Source organism: Vigna unguiculata, chromosome 9, assembly GCF_037176805.1.
Source record: "Vigna unguiculata cultivar grain cowpea cultivar isolate G323 ecotype 2 chromosome 9, ASM3717680v1, whole genome shotgun sequence".
NCBI classification, from domain to species: domain Eukaryota; kingdom Viridiplantae; phylum Streptophyta; class Magnoliopsida; order Fabales; family Fabaceae; genus Vigna; species Vigna unguiculata.
Genome location: NC_140800.1, coordinates 43,091,629 through 43,105,529, shown reverse-complemented (window position 1 = coordinate 43,105,529; position 13,901 = coordinate 43,091,629). Strand labels below are relative to the sequence as shown.

At 36.4% G+C, this 13,901-nt stretch overlaps 3 protein-coding genes across 6 annotated transcripts; 2 read left to right on the top strand and 1 right to left on the bottom strand.

Annotated features, from left to right (window-relative positions):
• The first annotated feature begins 358 nt into the window (after positions 1 to 358).
• LOC114164844 (squalene monooxygenase SE1-like) lies at positions 359 to 4,483 on the top strand. The gene is made up of 8 exons (XM_028049615.2): positions 359 to 795; positions 1,928 to 2,039; positions 2,189 to 2,363; positions 2,746 to 2,914; positions 3,112 to 3,330; positions 3,459 to 3,734; positions 3,854 to 4,132; positions 4,233 to 4,483. Exons 1-8 carry the CDS (start codon positions 553 to 555, stop codon positions 4,335 to 4,337), a joined length of 1,578 nt encoding a protein of 525 aa, XP_027905416.1. The 5' UTR covers positions 359 to 552; the 3' UTR covers positions 4,338 to 4,483.
• Positions 4,484 to 4,801: 318 nt separating this feature from the next.
• LOC114164846 (uncharacterized) lies at positions 4,802 to 10,110 on the bottom strand. Of its 2 annotated transcripts, XM_028049620.2 has the most exons (8): positions 9,826 to 10,110; positions 9,664 to 9,705; positions 9,120 to 9,245; positions 8,202 to 8,437; positions 6,630 to 6,666; positions 6,142 to 6,199; positions 5,938 to 6,045; positions 4,802 to 5,072 (listed from the first exon to the last, which is right to left on the bottom strand). In XM_028049620.2, the coding sequence occupies exons 1-7, from the start codon at positions 9,919 to 9,921 to the stop codon at positions 5,975 to 5,977; spliced, it is 666 nt and encodes a 221-aa protein (XP_027905421.1). In that variant the 5' UTR covers positions 9,922 to 10,110; the 3' UTR covers positions 4,802 to 5,072; positions 5,938 to 5,974. The 2 variants fall into 2 exon arrangements, with proteins under 2 accessions (XP_027905421.1, XP_027905420.1); XM_028049619.2 differs by lacking the exon at positions 4,802 to 5,072 and having other exon boundaries at positions 5,634 to 6,045.
• A 199-nt stretch (positions 10,111 to 10,309) lies between these two features.
• Positions 10,310 to 13,488, top strand: LOC114164845 (putative pectin methylesterase CGR3). Of its 3 annotated transcripts, none has more exons than XM_028049618.2 (7): positions 10,310 to 10,483; positions 10,743 to 10,907; positions 11,011 to 11,050; positions 11,152 to 11,193; positions 12,267 to 12,641; positions 12,941 to 12,996; positions 13,117 to 13,488. In XM_028049618.2, the coding sequence occupies exons 2-7, from the start codon at positions 10,791 to 10,793 to the stop codon at positions 13,267 to 13,269; spliced, it is 783 nt and encodes a 260-aa protein (XP_027905419.1). In that variant the 5' UTR covers positions 10,310 to 10,483; positions 10,743 to 10,790; the 3' UTR covers positions 13,270 to 13,488. The 3 variants fall into 3 exon arrangements, with proteins under 3 accessions (XP_027905419.1, XP_027905417.1, XP_027905418.1); XM_028049616.2 differs by having other exon boundaries at positions 10,310 to 10,545; XM_028049617.2 differs by having other exon boundaries at positions 10,324 to 10,626.
• Positions 13,489 to 13,901: the final 413 nt, after the last annotated feature.

Below are 13,901 nucleotides of genomic sequence, written 5' to 3'. Positions count from 1 at the left end.
ATTTTCTTTAGAAAAAATTAAAAGTATGATCGAGTCTCATAACAAATACGAGTACGATTCAATTTTTAAACATTACAATTTTATGTTAAAATTGTCTTAAAATTAATTTTTAATTATAGCTTATAGAGAAAATGAATTGATTAGATTAAACTCACCACACTTCACATATATTTAGTGAACTGATCATTTATCCTAATTTTTTATATGCTATATTGAAAATTGACAATTTAAAAGACAGAAAAATAAAATAAAATTAAACACTGGTGAGTAATACTTGCGTGTGCTGTGTCCCATGCTGCTACCGAAGGGGTGCAAATTACTGTGAAAAATGCTTTTTTCGAATTTTCTTCTTCAGTTACAGCTAAAGGATCTATGCCATGGCCACCACCCTGCCTACGTATAAAAGCCTCGTTCCTTCCTGAAACTTCTCTCGCTTCTCTTAAGTAACGCACACAAACACGCTTTTTCTCGAAATCCTCGTTGCGGGCAGCGAGTTACAGAGAGAAACTAGAGCGAGAACACCGCACCGTCGTCTCCGTGAGGTTCCTCCAAATGTTGGACACCTACGTGTTTGGATGGATCTTATGCGCCGCGCTGAGCGCATTTGCGATTCGCAATTTCGTTTTCGCGGGGAAGAAATGTTGCGTTTCGTTGGAGACCGATGCCGCTCTGTGCGCCGAAAACATCACCACTGCCGCCGGAGAATGCAGATCGTCGAAGCGCGACGGCGAAGTTGACGTCGTAATTGTCGGAGCTGGTGTCGCCGGCTCCGCTCTGGCTTACACTCTCGGCAAGGTATTTTGAATTAGATGTCTCCTTTATGGTCTTTCTATTTCGATACCTGCTTCTTCGTCGTTTATGTCTTACTCTTGTGTTTTGTCCAAACCGGACGAAAAATGCGTTGATGTTTCTCTAAGAATGATCGTTCGATTAGTTGATGGCAGTGAAGAGGCGCATTAGATTAAGCTTCGCTTGCATGTAGTTGTAGCGTTATAGAGACAGAGATTATTAGAGGAAGGGACAATGATAGTGATTGTAGGAAGTTGCTCTAGAGTACTTCTTGCTTTTGAGATTTGAGAAAAAAAAATGTTACGGTATTGCTTTCTTAATTGCTTGGGCGATTTGAAGTGTCTGATTTAATCGATCATCACGTGTGTTGAAGAAAAACTACGCTAATCCGTTGGTAGGTGATGGATCCGCACCTGAAGACTTTGAAAGTCGAACACTCTCGACTTTGATTTTATTTCTTCTAAGCATCTGAAGATGTGATAGTCTGATTTAGGATGAACAAGACTTTTGGCACTTCATTTCTTTTATCTATTTATTTTTTAAATAAAATATTCAAAGCAGTCAGGTACATGTTTTGAAGATTTTGTTGATTTTTAACTTTAAGATCACGGTACAGTATAATTTCAACAATACCTCCATGAATAAACAGTTCGATTTTAGATGTATTTACAGACAGAAAAGAATGGATTTTCTAGTATTACTTATCCTGCGTTCAATTTAAACGTGTGGCCAGAAATTTTCACTTTTATTTGGAGATTCTTTATCTATGCTTAGTGATGCTGTTTATATGGGTTGATTGTAGTTGTTGGATGGTATAGCAATATGTACTTTAGGACTAGGAGTTATGCGGTCCAGCTGGTTCTATCCTTCTCCGTGTCCTTTTTCATGGATTTTTTGGCTTGCAAGAGAGAGCTGGTAAATACGATAAATAATTTGATAAAGAATGAAGAGGGAGATAAGAAGGAAACTATAATGGAAGAGAGACCGAATATATGAATATAATACCTTTTTCTAGTAATTTTTGCGCTGTGGCGTTTGATCAGAATGAATGCAGATATATTTTTTGGGCTTTTTAAGTACTATTTTCTCCAACAGATTCATAATTAACTTTTGATAGCATAATTATCATCTAATGTAGGATGGACGTCAAGTACTTGTCATTGAAAGAGATTTGAGTGAACCAGACAGAATTGTTGGAGAGTTGCTACAGCCTGGAGGTTATCTCAAGTTAATTGAGCTGGGACTTGAAGGTAGTGCAAACTTAACTTTATGGACATTCAGCATATAATAGTCCTACTGTGACTAATCGCGAGTGCTAGAAATAGTACACATTTGTTTGGTCATTTAAACTATGGCTTGTGCAAAGTGTAGAAGGACTACTGATTCCCTATCACTGCAGATTGTGTGGATAAAATTGATGCTCAACAAGTGTTTGGTTATGCTCTTTTCAAGGATGGGAAACACATAAGACTTTCTTATCCGTTGGAAAAGTTTCACTCAGATGTTGCCGGCAGAAGCTTTCACAATGGGCGTTTTATTCAGAGGATGAGAGAGAAGGCTGCCTCCCTTCCCAAGTATTTGGTTTCTTCCTTTACTTTGCTGTTCTTGGTTTTCTGCCTACTACACAGGATTTAGTTTTTGAGTAGCACATCATTTTACCTGATTTTTCAAACTCTCTCATCGATGCCATTTGAACTGACTTGGCTTGATATTCTAATCATGTTACTTAGGTTTAAAGTTATTTATGCAATCAGGTTGTCTCCCTATATCCCTATCATTCAGACAGCTATATAGCTATAATTGGTTTTATTATTATAGCCAATATAATTCAGAAATCATATTAACAATTGAAAAATAGACCTACCATTATAGACTTGAACTGAAGGTACTTTCTTGTTCATACACACGTACATACATATTTATTTATTCACTTAAGTATTTTTTTTCATTTAACAGTGTAAGACTGGAGCAAGGAACAGTTACTTCCCTACTCGAAGAGAAGGGAGTAATTAAAGGCGTGCAATACAAAACCAAGGATAGTCAAGAATTATCAGTTTGCGCACCCTTTACCATTGTTTGTGATGGCTGTTTTTCAAACTTGCGTCGTTCTCTTTGTAATCCTAAGGTGATAATACAACTTCTTAAGCTTAAACACATGATTTAGTTTCCAGAGTCAAATAAAATTTGGTTTATCTCTGAAGTATCAAGCTTTCATACCAGGAATTAACATTTTGATATTATTCATTTGGAGAGTTCCCTCTTCTCTCGGTTAAATGTTAACGTTTGCTTAGAGTATTCCTGATTAGGATGCTTTGTTTATAGGTAGATGTGCCCTCTTGTTTCGTAGGCCTAGTTTTGGAGAATTGTGAACTTCCTTATGCAAATCATGGCCATGTCATACTGGGAGAACCTTCACCAGTTCTGTTCTATCCAATAAGTAGTACAGAAATCCGCTGTCTAGTTGATGTTCCTGGTCAGAAAGTTCCGTCTATTTCCAACGGTCAAATGGCTAAGTATTTGAAGACAGTGATCGCTCCACAGGTACCTATATATAGAGGTTCTACAAATTCTCTATAAACCTTGGCAGATTTTGTTTCAACGGGAGCAGCAATTTATTTCGCATTCTCAGTTAATAGTGTTGGATAATGATGCGGGAAAATTGAATGCAGGTTCCTCATGAGCTTCATGACGCATTCATAGCTGCAGTGGACAAAGGCAGCATCAGGACAATGCCAAACAGAAGCATGCCAGCAGCTCCTCATCCTACTCCCGGAGCCCTGCTGATGGGAGATGCATTCAACATGCGCCATCCTCTAACGGGGGGTGGCATGACTGTGGCATTATCTGATATAGTAGTGCTTCGAAATCTTCTTAGGCCTTTGCGTGATCTGAATGATGCACCCAGCCTTTGCAAATACCTTGAATCCTTTTATACCTTGCGAAAAGTAATGTGCTCTATAACATTGATTCATTGAATTGAGGCAACAACCTATTTTTTTTTCCCAGACGGAACGCAAAAAACACGAATATGTTACTCTAACTATCTTCTTCTTTCAATTTGCAGCCTGTGGCATCCACTATAAATACGCTGGCAGGAGCTCTTCATAAGGTTTTTTGCGCATCACCTGATCCAGCGAGGATGGAAATGCGCCAAGCTTGCTTCGATTATCTTAGTCTTGGAGGTCAATTCTCGGAAGGGCCAATCTCTCTGCTTTCGGGGTTAAATCCTCGCCCCTTGACCCTGGTTCTCCATTTCTTTGCTGTTGCAATATATGGCGTCGGCCGTTTACTGCTACCATTTCCTTCACCTAAACGGATATGGACTGGACTTCGATTAATTTCTGTAAGTAGCAAATTTGAGTATTCATTGTTCTTTTATCTGGAAAATTAGTCGGAAAACTCCCTTTAATCTAACTGCAAAAATCTATTTTATCTATTGTCAGAGTGCATCCGGTATCATCATGCCAATAATCAAGGCAGAAGGAGTCCGTCAGATGTTCTTCCCTGCAACCGTTCCAGCTTATTACCGAAATCCACCGCCTGCCTAAACGCGAATTCAGTGACGTCTTCACGAACCATTCAATATGAGCTACCGATATTTTTGTTCTTTAGAAATCTACCGGCTTCAATTGGGACATTTGAAAGCAATCTAGATTTAACGTGAGTTCTCTATAGAGTCGATTTAGAGTTAAAATGATTTTTTTTAATATTTGTTAACTAGTTACTGCTTATATTTTAAAGCGCCTCATGGATGCTGAGGAATATAATAAACCTCACACAATAATTTCACTGAAGTTGCGAAAGCTTAAATCTTGAGCAGGAATAATTGCAGTTGTGACATGCATGATCAACATACTGTTAAACCCAAGGACCAACCTGACAAAATGTAAGCTAAAGAAAAAGTAGGTATTGAATACAAAACCACTGCTTAGCTAATTCACTTCGCAAATCACCTCAAATTTAGCTCATCTGCTACCTATTGATGCAGATTTTGAACGCTACATTCGCTACATTTCACTCTCCAAATTTTAAGTATATAATATAATAGTGAATGACTAAAATAATCTTTCAACACGTGTCAAATATATAAAGGGACACTATTAAACATTTTTAAATAATGGAAAAAATAGTATGCCCGACACTTCATGGAACAATATGTCAACCTTCAGAAGCATTTGGATCGAGGGTCCCCGGGTTCGGCGCTTGGCGAAGACATTGCCGCTCAAACAAGGCTTGGCGAGGACATTGCTACTCAATCAAGTCACTCTACCAATGATTCAATACTTTGTACAAGACAAACAAGTTATGCAAGTCTGTTAAACAAGCGTTACACTCTTTGCTAAAAGGAGGAAAACATAATTGAACATCATCAGTACAATGCACATAATGCGGAGCTAAAATTCTAAGTTAGAAATTGCACCTCAGAGTGTATCCAGCTTCCTTACCGAAAAGGATACAAAAGGACCAAAAAAAAGAAAAAACTTTCATTATTTTTCCTTCAACACCATCAGTAAAATATTTTTCAGCAGTTACCAAACGTAATCTCCAATCACGAAGCTATCAGGGATCAGTTATTTAAATAGCAAACCACTTTTTAAGTTGCTACGAGGTAGTCAGTCTAATTGATAATTAGTTTACTAAAAACGATAAAGTTAGCAATTAAAATCAAGACTCCAAAGTGGAATGCCTTAGAGGTGAACTTGGATCGTTTCGTTCGTGGAAAAACAGGCCTTGTTAAAATAGGATGAAAAATGGGTCGTCAAACCAAGTGTTAGTGATGTGACTAAACATTATATGCAGCATCAGTGATTGACAGGGATACTGCATGGAACGTGTGCTATGCATAGTAGTAATAATAATGCATATATAGTTTGGTTACTGTGAAGGGCTCCAATTGCATACATGAAGTGAATTAATGGCCTAGAGAACCCCTCGAATCTACTGAGACCACATTACAGGGGCATTAAATATGTGGTTGGAATGCTAAATATTTAATACATAACCTTATATTTGATTTTGAAAAAACAAAAACAAAAACACCATTATCTAATTCTCTAATCATTGCAGAAAATTTAATCACGTAGCAACTATATTTTAGCCGGATGATATGTCAATTAATGAGGAACTTTAGTAATCCTTTTCGAATACCTCGCATCCTTTCGGGTCCCAGGATAGTTGAACCGATTTAGTTTCTTCTTTCCTTTTTTATGGCCTCGTATGAAGTCAACACTTCCTTGAACTTCGCCTCAGCAGCCTCTGTGACATTTCCACATACACGGATATGTTATTTAATAATAATAATATTATGGCTTGAGGCAACAAGATCGTATGCTCTGATAAATCAATACTTACCAATATTATCCTGGTTTTGATCAGGATGATACTCCTTTGCCTTAGTTCTAAATGCTGTCTGCAAAGATAAGAGCATATAAATGAAACGAAGACAGAATATCAAGAAGATGATACTGTAGATAATACAGGGCAGTGCCAACAATGGCAACATATTTAGCAAAAATTAACACACACTATAGAAATCAACTGAGGACTAACTTATTACGACAATTTCGTAACTAAATATAGAATCCTATGGCTTCATGGGAGGGCAATTGTTGGTAAACTGGAAGCAAGTTATGGCAGGGTTTTTAATTTTTTTGGAGAAATAACCACAAATCATAGATGACACCACGGCATCGTTTCTATGTTCTAGTCACATGTTACATACCATAGAATCTGAAAGTAAAATAAGACAAGTATGATGCGTACAGTAACTAGTGGACAAAATCTTAGTAAAACACTAAAAGTAATATGCAAAGGTATTGCGACAAAAAAAGATTTGTTACCTTAATCTCAGCATCTGAATACGGCGTTTTTCTAAACCTGAGATTCATGAAAACAATAATTCAATGACTAATCATGAACTTAAAACAAGAACGCTAACTTGTTATGTAATTATTGACACACTTGTATATGGGTCTTTAAATATTTACAAAGTTGCACATTTACATTTAAAGCAAAAATATGGAAACACCATTGCAACTAGTTGGGGAATTAGAAATTAATAAGAGGTGGCTTAATACGGTCAAATGGCAGAATCATTATAGAAATACCATTCCCTCTCCCAGAGCATGACGCTTCTCAAAAGATTCACTCTGTTGCAGAATGATTCCGAACTCCTGCTCTAGAATACCTGATTCACAACCCCAAAATCTCTCCCACAACTACCTATGCAACTATTCAGTTAACAACCTCTCCTTCACATGGAACAGTCTCTTCCTTTGTCAGGTCTGGAAAATGATCCAATTGGGCTTGCATGTTGCAAACTTGCAATTGTTAGCATGTGTCAAAATCATATACTTGATTCTTGTTTAGCTTTGTGATTAAATGCTGGTAAACATTGTTGTCAAAATCAATATCTTAAGATAGGGAGGGGTTGAAAGATAGTATATCTCAGGGTTGTAAGATCCTAACAACAATGCAAAACTAAACTTAAGGAACATGTACATATGCATTAAAAGTAGCATAAATAAAGAAAATAAGCTTCAAATCCAATCACAGAATGTTAAACTTAAAACTAAAAGTGCAAAAGCTTAAAGATCAAATTTAATTCATAATTAGACATAAGTTATAAACACAATTTTATCATAGAAGATAGATTTCAAACCATTTTCTCTTGAAATAGAGCAGAGCAAGGAGCAAGAGACAAAAAAAAAGGACAAAAGAAAGGCACAAGCCACAACAAAGACAAATCACGCAACAGGGGCGTGCACAAGTTGAACAGAAGGGCAAACCCAGTATCAGGGTACAGAACAAAGTAAACTGAAGTCACAAGTCCCCCAGCAACAAAGGGCAAAAGATTTGAACTATAAATCACTGATCAATTAGGGTTTTGAGTCAAAGAAGGGGCACAAGGGAACTAGGGCGCTGGTCATGTGACTAGGAAGGAGCTTTGAAATATACAAAATGGAGCGAAAATTGGAAGAAAAGGTGCATTTTTCATATCAGGTCCCAAAATCTGGCTGGAATTCCACTTGAAATAGGGCTGGCCATCACACAATTGTACAGACAAGTTTGTGATCCTCACTGTCATCTCACGGAGTCACAATCCAGTGACCAATTCACCTTGTATCTGGCTCCAAAGATCACAGGATCATGTACGCATTAATTGTGATGTTAACAAAACTGTTCATTAAAGAGAGATTGTTTGTTGAATTCTCTGGTTGTATTTTATAAGGGACCCGTATAATATTTCTTCTTATCAGACATTATCAATTCTCACTTGTTTCTTTTTTTCTGTTATTTATATAGTATGAATAGCTAGCTATATTACTTCCACAAGTTATGCAAGCAAAACCATGATATTTCCCCTGAAAACAAATATTAAATGGACCACTTATTCAACATTTTGTGAGTACCTGTCAAGACCCAAATTTGAGTAGTGATGTGATAATGCATAGTTTCCGGTCTCTCTTGGAGGTTCTCGATAATTGGTCCTCCGATCTCTAAAGGATGTATCAGTCTTCCAGTACCAATCTTCTCTCTGGAAATGCTGATGATATGCACCCTGACCGTTTTCCCTCCAGCTCTCGTAGCTTCTTTTATACTTGTTCCTTTCTCTGTTAAACACGCTTTGCATACGCCTTATTCGTTCCTACAAAAGAGCATATGGACAATCATCAAGTGGTACAAATTAAAAAAACATTTTATAAGGATTAAAGTGTAATCCTGGGATTATCATGTCATTTATAGGGACTCGATCTTTTTTAATAGTAAGTTATATGTTTCCTAGGAAAATACTCTTTAATATTTCATACTTGATTTGATTCAATTATGTCTCATGTTAGAATTTCATATTCGATTAGGATTTTATATCTCAGTAAGATTTATGTAGTATTTTTTTATCATCTTTGACTTTAAACACATTATCCGTGCCGTATACCATTTAGACTGTTCAGCATAGTTATAACAGTGAGATTATTTTTTCCTCAAAAACTCATCAAGAGTGAGTTCTTTACCCTACAGAATTACTCTAGTCAGCCTTAGTTGAATCCCATCAGCTTAGGTTTATTGATGTACATTACTTTGGCTTAAGCTAAGGTGCCTACAACCATCAAATCAAGCATTCATGCAATCTAAGCTTTGCATTTCTCTCTGACTCATTATGAAGCATTAAAAATGATTTTTTCCGAAATATTGTGATTCAGCCTTCTGAAAAAGATATAGCACAACACACCATTCCATCTCAAATTTGAAAAATGCAATGCAATGTTCATATCGAAAACAATATAAACAAAAGAAATATACAAGTACCGAGAATAGTAACAAAAACTCACCACTCTTTCCATCTCCTCCTCGTACTCCTCTTGCAGTCGCTTATTGTGCCTCCTCCACGCCTCTTCTTGAAATGATGTTCGGAACGACCCACCTCTCTGTCCTTTATGTGACTGTGTCCTCGATAGCTACAACAAGAATTAACATGTTCAAAACAATACACCATCAGTTTCACCGTGAATTGAATCTTCAAATTACAAGATACTTTCGATAAACTGCGTAATAATACTAGTTGACAGAAAATACAAGGTCTCGTATATTGAATACATCAAATGATTGTATGTATTACTCACTGTTTGTACAGGGAAAAAAGACTAACAAACTTGCTTACAGACTCCTATGTCTCTAACTAACTGATACACGATAATAATCGAGAAGAGAAAAACCAACGCCGTCGAGGCCTCACACATGCAAATCATCCGAATAACATACAAAGAAAAACATATCCTAACAATTTTCATACATCATACGTCAATTACTAATACCATCGCTCTAACAGATTTCAATGCGTTTGGCTCGTCACAATTTTAAATTCACTTTCCGTACCTGAACACAGAACCAATCAACACTTCTCCGCAGCGGACCGACCTACAAATTCGAAAGCAATTCTCATATTCGAAGCTAAATTAAATAAAAATCCGTTTCTGTAATCCTCTCGAGCAAAACCTAAGATTGATTGAGAAAAACAAATTGAAGAAAAAGAATCACCGCAAAGGTAGTGACGGTGGCGCCAATTAAGCCGAAGAGTAAAGCTCCCCAAATCCTCGCGTCTTTGTCTTTATCGTTCTCCGCGTCCTCCTTCATTGCAACAAATATAGCATTCGACGATTTCTATCACCACCGGTTCGACGATTAAATAAACACACACCGCATCCTTTTCAGCACTTTTCCTATCTTCGCTTTATTCGCAACTCCCTATTCGAAGTCGTTGCCAATTCACAAAGACTCTCTGGTAAGATTTTTATTTGTCAATAATCTTAAAATCGTAATTCACAAACACTCTCTGGTAAGATTTTTATTTGTTAATTAATCGTAATAAAATTACGGTTAGTTATTACTATTACCGAGCCACAGGAAATTAAACACTTCTTATATTGGGCCGGTTTGAATAATAAAAAAGTGGGCCCGTAGGAAGCCCATTACGAACCCATACCGTTGGATATTGTTATTCATACCAACCAACCGACACTTGGTAAAACATAGCAACAGGAATATTAGTTACATTCCCACGAATCCAGTCTCTGTTTTTGTACTTTTTTTTTTCTTTATCCATGCGCGTTGTGGAGGACAGACAGAATGCACAAAGTTCAGATCTAAGCTCTGATACCAATTTCATTGAGAAGGTTCAATAACGCTGTTTTTGCTGGTAAGTACTAAGCAGAGAACATTGTACGGATCCGTGTCCATCAATTATCTGGAATATATCTGGTACGTTTCCTTGCTTCCAACGGTCTAGTTCTTAGAATTACAGTCCTGAATGCGTTGGAGAAACGAAATGTTCAAAATAAAGTATATTACTCAAACTAGCTTTTGATGTTTTGATAGTGCGAATTATATGATATTGTGTGGTTGTTTAACTCCGTGTGATTCGTTTATTGAGATGTTCGTTTCGATTGATCTTGCAGAGTACTGTATAACATTAACATCCTCGTGGTCATAGCATAAACAATTGAATGATGTCGCGGAGACCTGTGAATCTGTCTCGGCGATTTGGAGACAGCGGAGGTGGATTGTTTTCATCGTCGAAATCAAAGACTTCGCCAGCTTTGTCGGTTGGACTCATAATTGTGGTAATGAATAGATTCAGATTATTATTAACACATGGAGCTTACTTGTGCAGTTTTATTATATGGAGGGGATTTCTGATCACTTTTAGGTTGGTAACTTCTGTAGGGAGGCCTGTTTCTAATTGGCTATGTTTACAAGGGCTCAGGTTTGATTCCAATTGTTTCTTACTTAAATTCAGATGCTGTGATTTTTTCCTGTTTTACTTGCGTGCATTTATTTATTTTTCCTCCCTGTTGCTTTTTATAGGTGGATTTGGCAGCCGTTTGGAGTCTGTCAGCAGGCTTCAAGGTACCTTTCTTCCCTTACTTTAAATGGTATTTTCTTTACTTTCTAATTTTTAAGGCATTACGCATATGAAGGTGGTATTTTGTTGGTATTGCATTAACTGTACCGTGTTTGATTTATTTTTTTAATTGGCGATTCTGCTTGTGCTTACTTCTTGATTGTGAGAAGTTTGTTGAGGAAAAATCCATGTCTTACTACCTTTATGGAAAAATTCGACAGGGCACTATAAAGGCCACTAGAAGTGAGGAGAATAGATTACATGATTTTTATTCTTGTGAAAAGGGTGAGAGGGAAGAACATTGGAAGATGTTGTTAAGACAGATATGATGAATGTTGTTTTTGAGAATTTGATCTTTAGCAGAGTCTAATGATGGTGTCATTTGATTCATGTAGCCAACTAATGAGATTAGGCCTTTGTTATCATTGTTTTAATTAGCCTTTTGTAAGCTCAAAAACACAAGTCGCTGTTGTGCCGTAACCTTTTGAAATATTCACGACAAATACAACAGTTACTTGTTTTATCTTTTCTTGGTTCAGGAAGGCAATATCCCGCCACTGGTTATGTACCCCTTATTATCTTTTTGATTGTAACTAAAACAATCTAGTTGGTTTTGTACTGGCCGTGCATTATGGCTTATAAGTTATGATGACCATCTTCTGAGTCCTGACTTGTGTAAATAGGATAAATGATATTACACAAAATGAATGGACCGTTATATGTTTATCCCACTGTGCTATTCACGGTGATACTTCAGTGTTTTGCATCTCGTTAAGGAGCCTGGTTTTAAACTAATGGTGCTGTTCTGTGATGAAAGACCAGTTTTTTGGCACTTCTGCAGTTCATAGACTAGTTCAGTAATATCCATTACACTGATTTCACGTGTATGTATGGGGAATATCCACAAATCATGATAAAGGTTTCTGGAAATATATTTCAGTTTTTGGAGTTGTTTAATAAATTGTGGTCTTGCTCTTAACTAAGAGCCATAACTTAGTTGCATTCTCTATGATAAATAATTTTTAATCATTTGAACAAACAGATAATTACTTGGCATTTGTTTAACTTCTAAATGCAGGTGATTATTTGTGTACTGGAGAGGTCCCACGAGCAATTCCCATTTTGAAGAAAGCATACGGTGATAGCTTACACAAAGTTTTGCATGTTGGCCCTGATACTTGTTATGTGGTCTCTAAATTGCTAAAAGAGGAGGAAACTGAAGCCTGGGGTATAGAACCTTATGATATAGAGGATGCTGATGCTAATTGCAAAGCACTCATTCGCAAAGGCATTGTGCGTATGGCTGATATCAAGTTTCCTCTTCCATACAGGCCAAAAGCTTTCTCTCTTGTAGTCATTTCCGATGCCCTTGATTTCTTATCTCCCAGATACCTTAACAAAACTCTTCCGGATTTGGCAAGGATATCAACAGATGGAATAGTGATATTTACTGGTAAATGCACTTAAATTAGTGCCTAATCCCGTCTATATAAAAAAAAAATCACTGAAAGGGGAATCATGTAATCTAGCACTTATTCATGTCGTTTTACTAGAGTGGCAAAATCACTAGAAGGAAATAAAAGTAGGGTAACGTTTCCAGAACTCTTTGGTTTGAAAATTTAATATGTTAAGATTTTAAGTTTTTCTTGTGTTGGTTCTGATAGGTTGAAAGGTTATCCTAAGCTGCAATCAATAATCTTTTGAACCTTTGTCTGGCATATTAGCATCTGATTTTTCTGTGTATAAATGTAGGTTATCCAGATAATAAAAAGGCAAAGGGTGCAGACGTTTCTAAATATGGAAAAACGGTGTGTACATTTTACCTGGATCATTGCTTCATTATCTATTATTGTGTGTAACATATATAGTATATATATATATAGAAACAATATGAAACAAAAAGAATTTACGCATTTGTCTTGCTTCAGGCTAAGATGAGGAGTTCATCCTGGTGGGTCCGGTATTTCCTTCAGATTAACTTAGAGGAGAATGATGCTGCTTCCAAGAAGTTTGCACAGGCTTCAACTAAGAGTTCATATGTTCCAAATTGCCAGATATTCCACCTGAAGTCTCTCAATTGACTTTCACGATGATTACATTTGAATTATTGAAGCTCCCAATGGTTGTTACCCGTGAGTTTCATCTAAAACGCTTTTTTTTTTCTATAAAAGGTAATTTAATTTATCAAATTTTAATTAATTCTAGTTGAATAGGTGATCTTTAGTGCAGTGGCAGTGATTGTTGTACTTTTAAAGGAACGTTACTTTTTCATTGAGATATAGATTGAATCCCGTTACATACTTTGCTTTTTCTCTTGCTAATTTCTATACAGAAAACCAAAATGAAGTTATTTCTCTTTCTTGTTCTCCACTCCTGTTCTGAGCATATATATTCTGTATTCTAGTAATGAAAATATGTCATATCCTGTCCTGTATTCTGTAACATGTTAGCTTTCCCATATCTGCGTATCAGTTACAATTTTTCTAAATTCGAATATAAAAATTGCTCTTATCATTTTCATGAGTCAACAATTGTATGACTAAATGTGATGAATGTTGAATTATTGGATTATTTATCCAGTGGCATCGATTCTATGATATCGTCATGCATAAAAGGTTTTCTGTTTTTTGTGCCTTTCTTTTCTTGTAAGAGCTTTCGCATTAGATTTCTTTTCAACTGGAAAAGTAATTCTTTGAAAATATACAAATATCTT